Below are 19,565 nucleotides of genomic sequence, written 5' to 3' on the forward strand. Positions count from 1 at the left end.
ACATCGTGTGTTGTTGAAGAAGTTAATAAATTTGTTTTTATTTCTAATTAAGTACTAACTTGAAACGAGTGGAAAAAAACCCTTTGAAGAAACTTTGAAAGATAACTACAACTATGATAAAAAAACATTTAGATTAAAAAGAAAGGATAAAATCACAATTCTTTTAACTGGTTTACTCGAACTACATTCAATTTTCTATAGTCAATTTGACTTTAGGATTTTACTATTAACAAGATTGTATTATACTTATACCTTAATTCATCAATGAGACTCTAACCTCTAGTAAAGATTTTGGGATGCAAAATAGATTTTTAAAAGCCGTATCTAATTGTTTTACTTAAGAGATCCATCTATTTCTCCGTTAGGGAATATGTTACACTAACTAAGGTAGAAACATGAAGAACAAAGAAAAGAGAAATTTGTCTGCAAGTTATTTTAATTAAAAAAATAGAGAAAAGTTGTTATTTCTATTTGCAAACAACTATTTAAAGGTTCATCTGATAATAGGCCTTAGTCTAAGACAAAATTACTGTACCATATTATTTATGACATGCACCTATTCATTGCTGATTAAAAAAAAAAAATTATAACATGCACCCAAAACAAAATTTAAAACTCAACATTGCCCTTGATTTTATTTTTCTTACGGATGCACAAAAAACATTCTGGATTTCAAAATTTGAAATGTCATTTTCGTATTTCATTTAAGCTTTCGGATGGTCATATCCAGAAGTAACAAAAGGAAGTTATGAGTTCTGGATTTTTATATCCGAAATGGTGTACTGTAAATGGTGCTGAGCATTGAGATCCGTAACTAGTTTATATTTGCTTACAGATCTTGACATTCAGAAGGTCATTTATGCTGTCCAGGTAAGCTTCTGGATGGTGAAATCCGAAAGTGACATATTAGTTATGGATTTGTATATCTGGAACTTTATGATTTGATTTACGTATATGAATATAAGGAGGGCAAAACTTTTAAATCATTAAGGACAAAATGAACATTTCATATCAGTTTGTTGGGTAGGTCTGAATTGATATGATGCAGGGAGAATCAGTCCAAAATTAAAAGGCTAAGGTCCAATGGAAGCCCAAACGAAAATTACAAAGACAATACACTGAAAAGGGACACCAGACCCAATACAAAAAATAAAGATATAGGTTCTTCTTGCACCCACCGGGTGCTAAAATTTCCATTAGACCCTTAACAAAAAAAAACCCTCAAGCAACCCCATCATCTCTTCTCTTCTCTGCTTTCTCCATGTACCAGTCCCACCATCCAAAACTCAGCTGCATAAATGTAAACAGTAGACAATATCTTCTTCTGAGAGTAACAAACAATATTGACAAACAGGTTAAAATACAAAATTATGTTAAGAATTCTATGGTTCAAAATTATGTTAGAATACCCTTACCTGCTTATGAGTAGAGCAATGTTTAACGAAACAAATACTTCATGAGGCCCCTAATTGAAAGAGACGCACACCTTTACCACTAGTTACCCATTTACCTAAATTATGTTCCCCTCTTAAATAGCCATGGCCAACTCAATCCTCAAACTAGTGCAGAGTCCTCAAATTTTGAACTTGTCTTCTGTAAAGTGGACAAGCAAGAGCTTTACATACAAAAGCATGCCCATATGATTCATTTTCATGAAACTTTAGCATTTTTTCTTGCTGATTTGGACCATGCCACCTAAACCCTCATTAAAGAGCATGATCCTTATGATGTATATATAAGTGGCTTCTATCATCTAGGAGACACATCAACAAGTCTACTTGCTCCTCAACTTCAAGCGCAAGTTCTTATCAAGGTGAAAAATCTTGCAAAATGGCTAATGAAGATAAGGTGAATACTCAACTTATCTTGGGTTCACATTCTTAAAATAAAAAACTTGTTTGAAATAGTTGTGAAAATTAAATTATTTCAGTAATATATTATTATCAGAATGAATTTTTGTTTGAATAAATTTATTAAAAAATTACTTAAGAAAATTAACTTTGCTTGAAAGTTTAAAAAAAAAATACTTTTTTATAAGGATTGTTATGGGAATCTGTTATGCAGTGATATCCATTTTGAGCCAATCAAATTTGCAACATATCCATACGTGTCATGCCGCAATGGTATGACATCTCCATGATAGCACACGCTTTACCTCATCCCTTCTTCTCTCTCTCTCTCTCTATGCCTCACTCTCTCTTTCTCTCTCTTCACTCTCCGCCATGCTCCCAGCCGCCGGAGCCGTCGCGTTACACTCTTCTCTTTGCTCCACCCCTTCTGAGAAACCATACTCTCCTCTAAGAACAAACCTTCTTCTTGTGGCACCCAAACCCAAAAGCATCCTCCAAAACCACCCACTTTATCCCCCAACCCACGCCAAACTCTCCCTTGAATTCAAAGAGAAAATTCTCTGCCTTGAGGTAATGGGTATTGATGCAGGAAAAGCAATCTGCCAAAACCCTGATCTCCGTACAGCCACCATGGAATCCATTCAATCCATCATCACCTTCCTTTTCTCCAATGGCATTCTGGAAAAGGACCTGCCCAGAATCTTTGGCATGTGCCCCAAGGTTCTCACCGCTGACATCAAAACTGATCTCTCCCCAGTTTTTGATTTCATCTTGAATGAACTCAAAGTTCCCGAACATAGCTTCAGGAGGGTGGTCAATAAGTGCCCAAGATTGCTTGCATCCAGTGTGAAAGATCAGCTTAGACCAGCTTTGGTTTACCTAAGGAGACTTGGATTCAAGGATTTGGGGGCCTTGGCTTATCAAGATTCTGTTCTCTTGGTGTCTAATGTAGAACACACCCTCATCCCTAAACTTAAATTTCTGGAGACTTTGGGACTTTCCAAGGATGAGATTAGGAGTATGGTGTTGAGATGTCCAGCACTGCTCACTTTCAGTATAGAAAATAATTTTCAGCCAAAGTATGAGTATTTAGCTGGGGAAATGGGGAGAAAATTGGAGGAGCTGAAGGAGTTTCCTCAGTACTTTGCTTTTAGTTTGGAGAACAGGATAAAACCTAGACACATGGAGGTTGTGCAGAGTGGGATCACTTTACCTTTGTCAGTGATGCTTAAAAGCAATGATGAAGAATTTAGGGAGTTGTTAAAGCAGGGGGGTGGTTGACTATAGTGGAAGCATTCCATTATATGTATTTATTTCTGTGAATGCAAAGTTTTCCAGTGAAGTTGAACTGTTTGATAAATTGTTTATATGCCTTGTATTTTCGACTCCTCATGCGAAGTTACTGATATGTATACTTAGTTAAGTTGCCGTCTCAAATCTCTGGCTGCGTTTTTATATTATCGAGTATATTGATAATACTGAGAAGCAAAGGTGAATGAAGTTTGAAGTAAAGTAATTTCATATTTTATCAATGGAACTCGGAAACTTTATCATCTAGGTTAGCAGTTAGAAAATCAGTTTCTGCAAGAATGGAATTTTAATAAAGTGTCAAAAGATTGAAGATCATCAACAAAGAACATATTACATGATGTAGGAGTTATAAGTTTCATATTTTCCTACCATTAGCCAGTATGTGTAAGAGTTGAAATTTAAATTCAGGTTGCAGTACGAGGCTTTGTTCATACCAGTAACTATACGAGATGCTTGGAATATTTCAATTTCATTATTTGACCATATCTAAACACAGCAAGAAATCTATGAAGTAGGAAAAAAGGCTAAGGAATCTGAGTACTAAGGATAAGATTATCTAGCCCAAAGAGTTCTGATAACTCTTGATTTGTTCCTACTTTCATGCCTAATTGTATCCTCTAAATGTTGCTTTTGTTCTTACCTGTTTTCAGTAGAGATTTGTATTTTTCATGGTAATAGATGTTTTAGTATAAACTGTAGTAATTCTGTTCTTTTTTAAATAAATTTCTACATTCTTCTACTTTGCATAGTATTCACTGATTTGTGTTTTTCATTGTAGAGAACATTTTCGGTTGATATTGAATGAAACAGATTTTTGAAATTTGGAGATGCAAATAAGATATTTAAAGCATGAAGTTTAGAATCCAGTGAAAGAAAAAAAAAATAAAAAACTGCAGCAGATGAAGAGTTTGGTAGAGTTGTATATAGGGGTAAAATTGTAATTTCATTTTGTCCAGCTGTTTAGGCCCATGATTTTGCTTGTTTCAGAATTGTAAATAGGCATTATGTGGTGTAGAAGATACAGGAGATAGCAAATACAATTCCTATTTAATACAGTTTTCAGTTTTGTTAGTTAAATTCTGTTTTGTGCTTCTTTCGATTCTGTCTTTTAGAATTCTGCACTTTCTTCTTCTCTTATCCGGTTCATCTTCTTCTACTGTTCCATGCTTTCTGATTCTTGCTTCTTACAATGATGTTCTTCTACGCATACAACTTCAATGAGGAGAAAAAAAACTCTAGAAGTAAAGAATGCCAATCATGACCATGTTCAAGATGGCTTCTACTGTTGTAATCTTTTAGTATTCAAGTCTTGATTTAGAATTGTTTGCTTTGAACATACAAACCTATTTTCTTCATAAAACAAATAATTTAGATTTGATTTCCTAGCATCCAAGGGTGAAGAAAGATTGACTGTGGTTATTGATTGATATTCTAATAATACTTCTATATTAGTATTTTCTTCTCCTGTTTGTACCCATTTGGCTTTTTAATTCTGTTTTCTGGTTAATACATTTGTTTCAGTTCAGTTTTAATACATGTTCACTGTCATTTCATTTTCAATTCCTAATGATGCACGAGTATTCTTCAAGTTTACTGTTTCAGTTAGCTTTCTGAGTTTTAATTTCATTTACTGCTTTATGTTTCTTTTCATATACACATTCACCTGAATCTTCCAATTTCTATTTCAATTGCAGTACTAATCACATAGTCTTTCAATTTTCCAGAATTGGTAGTTAATTAGGTTTTTAGTTAATTCAGTTTTGTTAGTTTTTTCAGTTTTTGATAGATTTCCAGTTTTCATTGTTTTGTTTCAGATCAGATTAATTAGGTTTTACAGTTGTTACTGTTAACATAGTTTAGTCAATTTTTCATCATTGCTGACCTAGGTCTACCTCTATATTGCACTTGTAAAGGAGGACTTAGTTGGTTGAAAGCATACACCACAGTGGTTGTTAAGTTCAAACGTAAATGGGCTGCAGTTGACGAGATCTGAATGGAATAAGATTCCAAAAGAATTAAAAAGAGATTATTTCTTGATTTCATGATGTTGGGAACAAAAGTGAAAAGGTTAAGTAATTTCATATTTATCAATGGAACTGACACGTTTGGATTAATTTGAAAATTTGAGTTACATTTGTAACTGAGTTTGCAAAATTAAGTCCAACACTTTTTTGTACAAAATTATGTTCAGGAATTTTAATGTATAAATATATTTTAAAGATAATCAAACATTTTGTGAAACTAAATTTTTTCTCTAATCAAAATTTGAATTGGAACACTCCAAACTAAAAACCACATATGGTGGAAGTTTTATCATCTAGGTCAAAAGGTCAGAAAAAAAACTCTGCAAGAATGGAATTTAATCAAGAGACCAACAACAGAAAATATTACATGTACATGATGTGGGTGTAAGAGGTTTCATATTTTCCTGAGTAGCCAATATGTGTAAACATGGAAATTCCGGAAATATTTCAATTTTATAATTTGACCATGTGTAGACACACCAAGAAATATCTGGCGAAGGAAAAGGGGCTAAAGGAATCTAAGAGCATGTGATGATAACTGATAAGCTTATCCAGCAGAAAGAGCTGAAAAGGAAGATGGGCTGTTGTTTTGTTGATGAGATCTGAATGGAATAAGGTTCCAAAAGAATAACAAAAGGCTAATTTATTGGTTTCATGTCATCATATACAAATCAAGTACTGAAACCAACCAAATAACTTCTTGTTAACTACTTCCAAAATAATACCTACAAAAGCGTCAAACAACTTACGATACAAACACAAAACAGTAGATCCATGATCCACCAGTCAACAGTTTGTACAAACGGACATGCTGCTTTCAAATTTCATGTACATCTTGTGTATTTGCTGCATGGACATGATCACTTCAGTCATTCAAAATGTTTGCCCACGAGCTCTAAACCAAAATTGAGTTATCAGGAATTGTAGTCACCTTCTGTTTAGAAGGAAACGTCTTCAGAAATGAATGCAGTCCATGCATCCTGTTCCAAAGAAGATATGAAATTAATTTCTGTGTTGATCCTTAGCCTATAATTTTTTGTCTATGCAACAAGTAATAGGTTTTATGCATATATGACACATATTTCACGTACCTGAAGAATGGAGAAAGCCTTCTCTGCTATATACTTTTGTAGGGGTGTTGCTCCTCTTTGCTGCAGTTTGTCAGGGTGGAGGCATAATCTTGCTTTCTGGTAGGCCTTCTTCACTTGTGAACTTTCTATTAGGTTCGGAAGAGGAACAGCATACCAGCCACTCTCAGGCCATAATATCTTTTATTGAAAACATAAAATAATGTCAATTCTCCAGTTGTTTTCATGCTTAGAAAGGGGTATAAAACTACAGAAGATTCAATAAATTGTCAATACTAATATATCAGCAACAAAGAAAACGTTACATCATCTAGTGTTGACAGGAGTAGCCGAATGTCAGTTTCCTTGCCAGATGACCACAATCTTATATCTCTGTCCAACTTCTCTGTTTCTGCCTGTCCCTTCGATAGAAACAACAGAACAATCCATATAAATCTGTGTTCTAAGATAAATGAAATGGAACTAAAGGAAAATCCTACTATGATTCAGAGTCACGTATTTTACAAAGCTGGAAGTTTCGGCTGCTTGAGAACATAAGAAGACTTGTAAATTTTGACAGGAAGGGAGTTGCAGTCTGATTAAACTCTTACTCATTTCTAATCACAACCTGTAAATATATTATACAACTTGATCGAATATTTATGATTTCTTTCTATGACCATGTATTTTTATCAATTTCTGAAATGATATTATCTTATGGAAATGATTTCATCAATATTTAACGTAGTTTTTTTATATTTTTCTAATTTAACATTTCTATCTAAAACTATAGGCAATACGGACAAATCTAAAAATTGAGGTAGTGTCATTACAAGCTTTGTATCAGGAATATAATGCATACGTTTATTTAGTTACTCATAAGCAATGCTTATCCAATATAACATACTACCTTCGAAGATTTAACGTTTCCCGTTTCATCACTATGGCATTCATCTGCATCAGACCTTCCTGCATTATATCGAGCATATTTGAATTAGTTTATTTCTGAGATAATTTTCCTAAAAATAATGAAAGTATTCTTTTAAAGATAAGCTGAAGAAAGCAAGCATAAAATTTATTTGTCTGGTTAAGACAATCACCTTCCACCGCTGTGGTTTGTTCATTGTTTTCATTTCTCAAGCTTGATTCTTCATCAGAATTTCGTGATTGAAACCTCTCCTTGGCCCATGCTATTGCTTCATCAATGTCTGCTGTTCCACAACTTTCCTCTCTGAAATTGGAGTTTACCTCTATGACATAGGAGCTCATAACTTCATCATCGTCCTGTTCTATAACCAGTTCTGGAAGGATATAATCACGACCTGAAGATTTTGCCTCAGGTTCTTGACAAAGCCCAGAGACAGCAGAAAACGGGGAACTGAGTTCCCAGTCATCAGCGGATACCTTCATGCTTTGGTATGAATTGGATTCGAGACTAATTGTCTCTGGTGAGGAGACTCTTCGTGAGAATCCCAAATGAGGACTCTTGAAGCTCTCCTTGTACTCATTATCCTGACAATGAATTTCAAATGACTGATTATTGAAGGGAAAAAGTGGCCCCCCTTGTTTAATTGGGTGTTCCCCAGGCATCATAGTGGTTGAGTTCCATCTGCATGGGACATTGATTGGCCTGAAACAATCACTGAGAAACCTCTGAGTTCCCATAACTAGGCTACGATAGTTTCACAAGGCATTAAATCAATGTTTCTAAAAATGGTTTGTGACTGCAATTGTGTTTACAACATCAATCTTTTCAGGATCAATTGCAACTGAGTCAATCACATTAGTTCATAATTTTTCACAATATTAAGGAATGCCACAGCTGTTGCCATAACTGCAATTAAAACACTTGCATTAAATCTTCTATACACTTCTGCTAAAAAAACCCTGCATATTGTGGGAAAAAAATCTTTCTAGCTGGAGAAGACAGCAAAAACCAAGGACAAACAACTACTTGGCCCAAAGGAAAGGTGAACACTACAAAAAAATAGGCTACCTACCTCACTTTCATAAGTCAGTGAAGTATACTTTTCAAACAAGTTAATTCGTCTACTAAACGTTCAACATCTTTGAAGTCATATTTATTTCAAAGTTTAGGTCCCAAATTTACTGAAGGAAAAATCCTAGCAATACATTTTCTATATTACACTCCTTTTAACTCTTTCAATATTACTGAGAGAAATTTAATCAATAAAAGAGAGTTTGTTACAATGAAGAAATTAGCCTGTAGTCTAGTACTACAAAATCTTTATAATTCCAATTATACAATTTATAATAATAAATCAATACATTTAACTATATATCATTTAAAAATGAATAATGATCCAAGATGATTCCTAGACCACTGATAATTTCATCTGGTATCGAACACTTTCTTCTGAAAAACCAAAATCAAACTCCAATCGCAAATAGAGCTAATCATAGAGGGCAAAATGGTCAATTCAGAACGTAACTGACCCACTCTCGAAACAGTTAGTTGGTTGGGATTTCATTTCAGTACCTGAGCTTAGAAGCAAAGGCAGATAATGCCACGTCATCACCGATAGCCGGCCGGAGAGGGCTCAGCTCCTCGGAACTCAGCGCCGACGACGAATTCGACTTCGATTTCGCCTTCGACTGCGGCCCCGACCGCTCCCGCGACCGCCGGTCATCGTCCGACCCTAATATGTCGCTGTAAAACGCCTCGTTCTTCGCTGGAATCCGGAACACCGGCAAGCTCCGGCCGCCCTTCGCATTCGCCGGAGAAGAGAATTCCGGCGGTCGGAAAACCTCCTCGTAGAAGGAATTGGACCTGGAGAACTTGTGCGCGAGGAGGCTCCTCGGCGGGCCTCCGAAGACGTCGGCGAAGTCGTCAGGGTCGAGGGTTTCCGCCTCGGCGGTGGCGGCGAAGAAGATGGAGCGGCGAGTGCGGGAGGCGGAACGGTCCTCCATGGATCGGCGGCGAGGAAGCCCCGTGGTGAGTCCCATTCGCATTCTCCAAGACTCGTCCATTTTCCGGCGAGGTTGTTTTACCAGAATATTTGACTAGAAGAAACAAAGTGTGGGTTGCGCTTATATATAGAGTTGAGGAACATAAAACAAAAGATAATAAAAAAAAAAAACAGTTTTGTGAAAAAAGCCACTGATTGACTTTTACCCTTTTTCTTTCAGCTTTACTTATTTTCTAATAATCAACAACTTCATCATCTACAGTTACTGCCATTGATTGCGTTCCTCTAATCACAATTAAATCTTACAAGATTGTTTCAACTTCCATTTCAAAAGATCTGGTTCGGACACAAACATTCACTCTATACATCTTTTTGTTCTACAAATATTTACTTTTCTTTATTTAGTGTATTGAAACTACATAAACCATTGTTTGTAAATTGCTCAAAAAGGAGAAATGTATATTTAAAGTGTGTTTACCTTAACTTCTAAGTGGTATAAGACTATTGGGTATAGCAAAAGAAAGTTGATTGGTAAGTATATTTGATTTGAGAATTAGATATAAATGAAGATAAAAAAAAGTGTCCTTAATGGGTTAAGTAATGGTTAAGAAAGGATGGTTGTTTAATAGTTTGGGGTTGGCATTATTGTGGTGTTGTTTGATGAATGATAAATTTTTGGTTTGTGTGAATGATTAGTGATAAGTGATGGGAAATGCATAGTGGAATAATGTGGAATAGGGCTAGAGTTGGTTTGATTACCTGGAAAGATGCATAGGCTGGAATTGGAAGTCCCCACAGACATCATCATGCTGGTGCTGGCTATGTTTGATTTTCCCTCCTCCTTTTCATTATGCTTTTATTTTTCTTTTTTGGGTGGGGGCAAGTGGTTTTGTTCTATGCCACTGTCCACCCTTTTGCTTGTCCTCATGCAATGTGGGTTTGTAGAGCCACATTTCAAGATTCAGGCAAAAGAATAAGAAGATAAAATTCATTTATGGAATCTACTGTGTGTATGTATGTACATCTTCGGATACTGTCACTCTCTAATACTTTGCTTTCATTTGAGGGAATTTGATGAAAGTGTCAGAACCATGGATTTACCTGTATGGCTCAAGATAAAGTTGCCAACGGGGCAGGTGAGGGAAAGGATGATTGGTACCTCACAAGGCTACACTGCATGCCCTAAATTCATTTCTCATCACACCCTTTTCTGCCTTACTCTTACTTTAAACTTCCATTTAGAGATCATAATCAATGCAATTCAGGTGACACTATCATACGCCAACACAGAGGCCTAATCATTCTTAGGTTTTTCATTTCTCTATTTTATTTCATTTTGCTCACATAACCTAACCACAAGGAAGAACATAGTCACACAGAATTGTGGTGCTAAAAATAAACAACATGGATCCCCATTCTCCACTGTTAAGTACTGATTAGCAATAAGACCAGTTTGTTAATTGTTTTAATATGAGTTGAGTTAGCCAATTTATTGGACCACAAAACATGGTTTAACTCTATTATGTAGTGGTCCAAAAACATGATTCAGAGGTGAAGTGAGTTAACTCTACTGTTTAGTGTGGTAGGTAAAGTGGGAACAAGTCTAATTAAAAACTCATGATTTTGGATAATCATGGATCAATGGAATTAGCCCTGGGTCCATTAGATATTGCTGTTCACTGATAGAGTGCTTTTGTCAATCTGTCCTGAAGTGCATGCCATTCATAAGAAGCTATCAGGTGTGTTTTTCCAGCCTATACAACAACACATTCATAACTTCATAACAATAATAATAATAATAATATATGGGTATTTTGCACGTCAATTTTTTAGATCACTTTATTACTTTTCAATACTTACAATTAGATTGATTACAAATTAAGGTGACCCCGTGCAAGTATAATAATAATGTTAAAGGTGATATAACACAAAGTAACCAATGTGGTGCAACTGTCAATTCCAGCAACATTAATTAATTCTTCCGCAAACCATGTTTGTTCCCTTCCTCATTGTATTCAGATTTGGAAGAAGTTTTGTTTCTCTTCATTTTGTAATCATCCTACTTGTTCTATCTTCACAATCTGTTTCACTTTTCCCAGGAAATTCTGCATGCTCAATTCCAATCTGGCACTAAGCTCTTCTCTCAATTGCTCAGAAAGAAAACTCTATTAGGCAAGCTGAACATCTGGGTTAACTGATGTGAAACTATTTAACCTAACCATTAAGTTTGAGTCTTAAATATACAACTTCATTAACTAGTTCTATAGAAAGTTTTGTTGTTTAAAATTATCTTTGCTTAATAGTTATCTAATTGGACTTAAACATATAGAAAATATTTGTAATTAACATGTGAGATTTTGTGTGAAAGACGTGTCAAGAATATGAAATATGTCATCTTTGACGTATTCAAGAACAATAAATGTGTCTGATCTATGTAGATGTATCCGATACTATGTCATTACATATTCATTATGTGTCTGTGTCCGTGTCCGTGATACGTAAAAAACTTGAAAATAAGAACGTGTTAGAACTTCATATGCTATACCAAAAAGACCATTGTAGTTCAAAGAATTTATAATTATATCTGTTTATTTTTTGAATTTGAAAAGATTAGCAAATGAATTTAAAAGGGTTTCAATATTTTAATTAGATTTTTTGTATGTTGTATTTATTTCTTCTGTTTGTGTGGGTACTAGCTATGTTATTACATAGTATATTCGTTGGTTATTCTAAACACTCTAAAAGAGCATGGGGATATATTGATAGAACACCAATGTCTGTATTCTATAAAGACAGGGAAGAAATGCCACAAGGAATAAAAACAAAGGCATGCATGCTTTGTATAAATAGTCTTTTCACAGAACACGCCTTTCATCTCCACCAATTGCCATTAATGCACAAGTGATATTATGAGTGTGCATACGTATTTCAAAAATTACATCTTCAAAACTGGAAAGATTATAATACATTAACAAAATTATAAAATAAAAATCAATTTTAGAATAAAAATAATTAATTATTATAGTGACTAAATTAGAAACTATTTTAAAAATTAAAAAAAAAATATGATTTCTAAATTAATTTCTATTATTATTAAATGGTTTCTAAATTGATATCTAATTAGTTATCAAGATTTTTCTACCAAATTTAGAATCTAAATAATTGGTAGTTAAAATTAGATATCAATTTAAAAATTATTTAATAATAATAGAAACTAATTTAGAAAAAAATAGTCTTTAATTTAATTCTTATAGCAACTAATTATTCTTGGTTTCTAAAATTGATTTTTATTTCATGATTTTCTTATAATGATAAGTGAAAGATATTTTTTTTTATAATATAAATACATCATAATGTACTGTGAATGAAGATAATTAAGAATCATAATAATAATTTTCAAACTAAAGAATTACATTCTAAAATAGTGTTGGGTGTCAATAGAGAGAAATTTCAAAGTTAAGGAATTTTGTTACTGGATTGAAAAAGTACTTTTATAAGATTTACGTTTGAATCTTATTAATCTCGGGCAATTTTTTTTTCTTTTAACAAATTGGGTTGTTTTTTAAAAAATTACAAAGTTAGATAAGTTGTGTGAACGTGAAACCACTTTACTATATTAAGTTAAAATTGTGTTATCTTTACATAATTTTAATTAACGACCTTTTTTAAGTAAAATTGTGTCTAAATAATACAAATTCATTTTAAAATAGGTTACACTTTAATTTTTTCTGATTTTTTTTTAATTTGTTTGTAAAAAACCAGGAAAAATCCATGGAAAGAGAGGAAAACAATAAAATCAAAACTATTTGTAAGTTTTAATATGAAATCATGAGAAAAATAATGGTATAGTTTATACTCTTTAAATGTACGTATGTTTATTTTGATTAGAGGATAAGAAGAAGAGTGTAAGTCACTGAGACTTGTGATAAAACACGAAAGAGAGAAATAGAAAGAAAAAGAAATATATAATAAAAAAAATAATTATATGAAATTGTTATTGAAAAACTATAGTATATAAAATAGTTGTCGTACTGGTCGGTCAGTACGACAGCGGGAAGCCTAGCATCCAATCAGGACCGATCGACACAACCAAATTCGTTATGTCTAATCAGAAAATTAATAAGACTAATCAGTGGTCAAACATTAAGTAATGTACTCTTAATCATGATTCAAAACTCTAATTCGGCCCAATAATAAATGGTACATGATAATCATATACATAGGTACAGATTTCGAGAATAAAATATGTCATCATTCGGTACTAATAACACAAGTGTCGAATACCAAAATCTTATTTGAGCGTCCTTTTGCAGGTATTATCCGAACTTGGAGTTCACGAATACGAGAAGTAAGAGAGTAAAAGGAGAGCACAAAGATCTTTTCAACAAAAAAGAAAGAAGAGGTAGACTAACCATGAAGGAAGACAATCATTCTATTGGTTTCAACTCGTTTGAGTACAATTGTGTATATACTTATTTTATTTTTTTTAGGAAAAGATTTTATGTAAAAATATTTGTGTGTAATATTGTAAAGTTTATTAACTTTATATTACTCCTTTGAGGTAAAGGAACTTTTATTAATTATTTAATTCTAGACCAAAATATATCATAAATTTTGAATTGACGTAGCTATTGTTCTTACAACAAGGACCAAGAACACTAGAATTAGGTTGACAAGATTAACTCTTATACAAATCTTCCGAACTTTGGGCTGGACTCTCTCGGTCTCTTCTTGGGCTGGATACTCTGGTCTTCTCCTCACATTGGGTGCTCTAGGCTTCTCCTCAAGGTAGATGCTCTCGACTTCTCTTTCAACTAGATGCTCTCGGCTTCTCCTTCAGCTAAGTGCTCTCGGCTTCTCCTTCAGCTAAGTGCTCTCGGCTTCTTCTCCTCTCAGGTGGGTGTGTGTACCTGCAAGGCGCTCCGATGCCAAAGTCAGATATAGTTTTATGTTCATCAGATAAATTGAATCTTACTTACCTCTTGAGTTGAACCTCTATTTATAAGGATCTCTTATTGGGCTTAAGAGTTACTTGGGTCTTTTCTTTTTGCACCTAACATTTTGAAAACACACACATGTATATTTAGGCCCATCTTATGGGCTTTGCTATAATCGCTAATTTAATTTTACTTATTTACTTTTTATATTTAACCTTTCGGTTGAGACTTTCGGTACAACCTTTCGGTTGACCTTTCGGCCTAGACAGTACACTAGCCCCCCAGGCATGAGGATTTGAAAAAGACGTTATGCCTAATGAAAAGGACAAATTTTGTATTTAATACCTTTCGTATCAAAGTATTGCCTTGTTTCGTGTACTTTTCTTGATTATGTCGATTGACATGACGAGTTATAATTGTGATATCGTAACGCTTCGTTTGGAAGAGTTTTTTGTTTTTATTGATTCAGAAAGATTGAACTGAATACTCTCAAAAGGTATAATGTCTTCTTCAAGCTCTGTTTCCATTTCTGATGAATTTACAGAATTTTTGGACATGAGTAACGAGGCTATCAGGAAATTTATTGAGATGAATGAGGATATTCATTCAATTGTTTCATATGCCATCATTTCTGTTGTGAAGAATAAAGCTAGTAATGATATGAGTTCAAGTGAAGAAGCTATATATCTTGAAGTTGAATAAAGAGTTGGTTGAATCCAGCAAGAGTCTTGAATAACATAATTTTTTTTTTTTTTTTTGAAGATGTGTTTATCTTTCAGATTTCCTTTTGGCCTATAACTTGTTGAAAATTGATAACAATTGTTTGAAGGCGTTTACCTTTCGGATTTCCTTTCGGCCTATAACTTGTTGAAAATTGATAACAATTGTTTGAAGGCGTTTACATGTCGGATTTTGTGCATACTAGTCCCAATGCTTCTTCTCGTGACATGTTCTCGTAGGCTACTTTTCCTTCTCTTACAAATTCGGTGATTGAGCTTGCTAGTCGGACTTTACTAATTGGCAAAGCAATAAGAGAAGAGACTAAGGATGTTGTTTCTTCTTTTGAACTTGAAAAATTGAAAAAGGAAGCAACTGAATCAAATGAGAAGATCAAATCCTTAACTTCCCAAGTTGAAGAGTTGTCTAAGGCTAAGGATTGTTATGAAGCTGAGAAAGAGTCTTTGAAGGATGAGGTTACTGAGTTAACGACTCATAAGTTATCTCTTGACGATGAGATTCAACGATTGAAAGGAAACTTCGCTGATCTTTCTGCTGCGAAGAAAGCTGAAGCTGATAATAATCTTCGTTTAGAATCTGTGATAAACTAGTTGAATTCGAGGGTTACTCGAGCTAAGGGTTATGTTGTTCAGCAACACAAGTTGAGTTTTGAAAAACCTCTCCAGCAAGCCGAGTATTTTTAAAAGATCCCATTGGATGCTGGAAATTTCAACGTGGGCAAAGATTTTTATAATGACGAACTGATGCCCATCAGTGAAATTCCTTATGATGAAGATGAAGATGAAGATGAAGATGGTGGCGCTGATGATGATAGGCATGTCGGCGCCGAATAGCTTGTTTTAGTTTGTTGTTTTGTAAGAACTCCCAAGTAAAGTTCCAGGGTTCTTAACATGTTTTGTCCCAGCCACTTGATGGTTATTTTGGATGTATAACATCAAGTTATATATAATATTCTATTTACTTTGCACGTATCCCAATTATTTGCTAGTGAATAATCTTTATTTATCACAAATGTGCATGAAAGATAAAGTGAAGATGTGATTGTCCACGTTCACCGCACCATATATCACCTAATACAACCAACGTGTCGGATCCTAGCTTTCGGTTTTAGTATTTCTCCAACCTAAAATAAATACATCTCGCCTTTTCGGTTTCAGTATTCGGCTTAGTATTTGGCTAACTATGCTTAAAAGATATATCTTAGTTTAACTCATCTAATATAACAAACATGTTTGACCTCATCTTTCGGCATCATCAGTATTCGGCATTAGTTTTCGATAATTTTTGATGCACTTTGCCCAACTAAAAAAGCATCTTTGACCACGAGAACTGCATATAATATTCTTTGGAAAAAAGTTTAAGTGAAAGCAGTTTATGCCGAAAGATTTACATGAAATAGTTCCTTTGGAAAGTTTTAGGTTCGTCGTGAAACCACCTTTTGAACTTAATATAATTGTTTATTGTTTTCTTTTAATTCAAGTCATTTTTTGTTACTAATTAAATATCATTTTAGACCTCTCGGCCTAACCAACTTGTTATTTGTTTGAAATATTTAATGTTATTTTTCGGTTACCCATAAATATTATCAGACTTCTCAATCTTGTTCTTTCGGTTATGTGATCCGATTGATTAATTTTGTTTTTCGATTACGAGCAAATGCTATCATAGACTTCTCGGTCTTAACTTCTTGGTGCCAACCTAACCTTTCGGTCATCTGACTTAAATGATTTAAATGTTATCTTTCGATCATAAGCTATTATTTACTTATTATTGACATGAAATTCGGAAGAAGTTATTTTGGATGTATAGCATCAAACCATATATAATATTTTACTTACTTAGCACAAAACTTAATCGCTTGCTAGTGAATAATATTATTTAACATAAGTATGCAAAAAAGATAAAATTAGATGATCTAATATAACCAATTTATCCGGTTCCACCTTTTGGATTTTAGTATTCGGTTTTAACTGATTTATTTTTCCAACCTATGATAAATTCATCTTATCCTTTCGGTTTTCAAGTATAAAATTATTTAAGTACTTTGCAACCTGGACCTTTCGATTTTTGAGTTTGAACCGAAAATAATTGTCTGAACTTCCTAATTAAAGTTCTCGGTTTTTCTAGTTGGAGACCAATTTTGACTATTTTTATAGGTTTGAACTTTTGGACTTGATACTGATACGCCAATGTTTATTTAGACTTCTCGGTTTTGTCTTGAGACCTCTCGGTTTTGCATTAGAACCTTTCGGTTTTTTTGATAAAACCTCTCGGTTTTTGTTTTGTGCCATGCAAAAAATGAGACATTTCGGTTTTTGATAAAACCTATCGGTTTTTGTTTTCTGCCATGCAAAAAATGAGACCCCTCGGTTTTGTATTGGAACCTTTCGGTTTTTTTATAAGACCTCTCGGTTTTTGTTTTCTTCTATGCAAAAAATAATACCTCTCGGTTTTTGTATTAGAACCTTTCGGTTTTTTATAATACCTCTGTTTTGTATTGGAACCTTTCGGTTTTTTGATAAGAGCTCTCGGTTTTTGTTTTCTGCCATGTAAAAAATGAGACCTCTCGGTTTTTGTATTAGAACCTTTCGGTTTTTTGATAAGACCTCTCGGTTTGTTTGCCAACCTTTCGGACTATAACTTTTCGACTTCTTAAATAAGAACTCTGTTGATTGAGATTTGATTTGAATGAAACACACTCGAGAGAGGGATTTCACCTGGAGTGAAAGCATCTTCATCTGAGAAGCTTGAAGAACGAGATACACTCTCGGGAGGGATTTCACCTGGAGTGAAAACATCCTGGACCGAGAGGTTTGAAGTACGAGATACACTCTCGGGAGGGATTTCACTTGAAGTGAAAGCATCCAGGACCGAGAGGTTTGAAGAACGAGATACACTCTCGGGAGGGATTTCACTTGAAGTGAAAGCATCCAGGACCGAGAGGTTTGAAGAACGAGATACACTCTCGGGAGGGATTTCACCTGGAGTGAAAACATCCTGGACCGAGAGGTTTGAAGTACGAGATACACTCTCGGGAGGGATTTCACTTGAAGTGAAAGCATCCAGGATCGAGAGGTTTGAAGAACGATATACACTCTCGGGAGGGATTTCACCTGGAGTGAAAACATCCTGGACCGAGAGGTTTGAAGTACGAGATACACTCTCGGGAGGGATTTCACTTGAAGTGAAAGCATCCGGGACCGAGAGGTTTGAAGAACGATATACACTCTCGGGAGGGATTTCACCTGGAGTGAAAACATCCTAGACCGAGAGGTTTGAAGAACGAGATACACTCTCGGGAGGGATTTCACTTGAAGTGAAAGCATTCAGGACCGAGAGGTTTGAAGAACGAAATACACTCTCGGGAGGGATTTCACTTGAAGTGAAAGCATCCAGGACCGAGAGGTTTGAAGAATGCGAAGCATTGATGGATTTAACAGTTTGACTCTTCATATGAATAACTTCTTCATCAAGTGTTTCAATCTTGAATAAGACTTTCTTTATACATGAAAAATCATCCTTGGCCGAAAGGTTTTACATACAATGATGAGTGTTTAACTGCCTTGGACTTTGTCTGCTCCTTATCCCTCCATCTGTAACAAAGCGTTTCAACTGCCCAACTTGAATCAATTCTTCAATTCTATCTTTCAAAGCTACACATTTCTTCTGTATGACGACCATGATTCTTGTGGTATTGGCAATGTTTACGCTGATATGCTCTTTTTGAAGTTCTTTCCTTCTTTGGTGGTGGGATTATCTTTACTGCCATTGCTTATTGTAAGATTCTTGCTCCATTACTACTCAACGGTGTATATTGCTGAAACTTTTGGCTACGAAATTATTCTCTTCCTTTTCTAAACGAATGTCATCCTTCTTTTTCACTTATCTTCTTATCATTTCCATCCGCCCTCGAAATTCTCTCAACTCTTCCATCTGCATAAACTTTGATGCATTTTGTCTTAACTCATCAAGATTGGTTGCCAGTTTTTTGCAAAGACTGTCGGCAAATGGTCCCAGTTTCAGTGTTGTAATCATATGATGCATTGTGACTTTCGGACTGAGATTGCGGATACTTAGTGCTACCTTTCCAAAGCGCTCCATAAATGTTCTTATGGATTCTCCCTTTTCTTGCCTTATATTCACTAAGGCAATTGATGTCAAATGATGTGGTCGGCTTGTAGCAAAATGAGCTCCAAACTTTTTTACTAAAGTGTTGAAACAATCAATGGATAACGGTGGCAACTGAGTAAACCAACTCAGAGCCCTTCCCTTCAAATCTTTTCTCATTATGTACCCTTTGGTGGATATGTGTTCTTGGTTGAACAGTTTCAAATGATGTGTTTAAAATCGTCTCTTCATTCAACTTCCTTTTCATGTACGCATTCTCTGCCCTTAACATACTTAACTTTTCTTCATTTCTTTTCTTTAGTGTTTCGAACTCTCTTTGTAACTGCATGAGCACAGCCATTGACATGGAATTTTGATTATCTCTTTGCTCCCCAGATTGCTCTCCACCTTGTTCTTCTCTTTGATTCATCTTGTCTTCAACCTTTTTCAGCTACTTCTCGGCCCCACGGTGGGTGCCAAAATGTTATTACAACAAGGACCAAGAACACTAGAATCAGGTTGACAAGATTAACTCTTATACAAATCTTCCGAACTTTGGGATGGACTCTCTCGGTCTCTTCTTGGGCTGGATACTCTGGTC

The 19,565-nt window shown here is 34.7% G+C and overlaps 3 protein-coding genes and 1 long non-coding RNA gene across 9 annotated transcripts; 2 read left to right on the forward strand and 2 right to left on the reverse strand.

The window, feature by feature from the left end:
- Positions 1-643: 643 nt before the first annotated feature.
- On the forward strand, positions 644-4,233 carry LOC150025277 (uncharacterized). The gene is made up of 2 exons (XR_016515886.1): positions 644-1,848; positions 3,940-4,233. It is a non-coding gene; the product is annotated as an uncharacterized LOC150025277 (long non-coding RNA).
- Positions 1,846-3,217, forward strand: LOC137822749 (Mitochondrial transcription termination factor family protein). The gene has a single exon (XM_068627740.2). The coding sequence runs from the start codon at positions 2,223-2,225 to the stop codon at positions 3,129-3,131; it is 909 nt and encodes a 302-aa protein (XP_068483841.1). The 5' UTR covers positions 1,846-2,222; the 3' UTR covers positions 3,132-3,217.
- Positions 4,234-5,802: 1,569 nt separating the features above from the next.
- Positions 5,803-10,058, reverse strand: LOC137822747 (uncharacterized). Of its 6 annotated transcripts, none has more exons than XM_068627732.2 (8): positions 9,942-10,058; positions 8,753-9,276; positions 7,353-7,894; positions 7,163-7,221; positions 6,579-6,674; positions 6,277-6,453; positions 6,117-6,165; positions 5,803-6,031 (listed from the first exon to the last, which is right to left on the reverse strand). In XM_068627732.2, the coding sequence occupies exons 2-7, from the start codon at positions 9,241-9,243 to the stop codon at positions 6,124-6,126; spliced, it is 1,407 nt and encodes a 468-aa protein (XP_068483833.1). In that variant the 5' UTR covers positions 9,244-9,276; positions 9,942-10,058; the 3' UTR covers positions 5,803-6,031; positions 6,117-6,123. The 6 variants fall into 6 exon arrangements, with proteins under 6 accessions (XP_068483833.1, XP_068483838.1, XP_068483836.1 ...); XM_068627737.2 differs by having other exon boundaries at positions 6,579-6,668; positions 7,353-7,882; positions 9,942-10,056; XM_068627735.2 differs by having other exon boundaries at positions 7,353-7,882; positions 9,942-10,055.
- An 8,681-nt stretch (positions 10,059-18,739) lies between these two features.
- LOC137822400 (uncharacterized) lies at positions 18,740-19,144 on the reverse strand. The gene has a single exon (XM_068627286.1). It carries the CDS (start codon positions 19,142-19,144, stop codon positions 18,740-18,742), a length of 405 nt encoding a protein of 134 aa, XP_068483387.1.
- Between the last annotated feature and the right edge of the window lie 421 nt (positions 19,145-19,565).

This window comes from Phaseolus vulgaris, chromosome 9, assembly GCF_051622355.1.
Source record: "Phaseolus vulgaris cultivar YP4 chromosome 9, ASM5162235v1, whole genome shotgun sequence".
NCBI lineage: Eukaryota > Viridiplantae > Streptophyta > Magnoliopsida > Fabales > Fabaceae > Phaseolus > Phaseolus vulgaris.

Coding starts and splice junctions, on each gene's coding strand:
- LOC137822747 (XM_068627732.2), bottom strand. CDS start 9,243: ATGGACGAGTCTTGGAGAATGCGAATGGGACTCACCACGGGGCTTCCT. Junction 7,222..7,352: donor ACAAACCACAGCGGTGGAAG/GTGATTGTCTTA, acceptor GATATAATGCAG/GAAGGTCTGATGCAGATGAA. Junction 6,454..6,578: donor TCCTGTCAACACTAGATGAT/GTAACGTTTTCT, acceptor TTTCAATAAAAG/ATATTATGGCCTGAGAGTGG.
- LOC137822400 (XM_068627286.1), bottom strand. CDS start 19,144: ATGAGAAAAGATTTGAAGGGAAGGGCTCTGAGTTGGTTTACTCAGTTG.
- LOC137822749 (XM_068627740.2), top strand. CDS start 2,223: ATGCTCCCAGCCGCCGGAGCCGTCGCGTTACACTCTTCTCTTTGCTCC.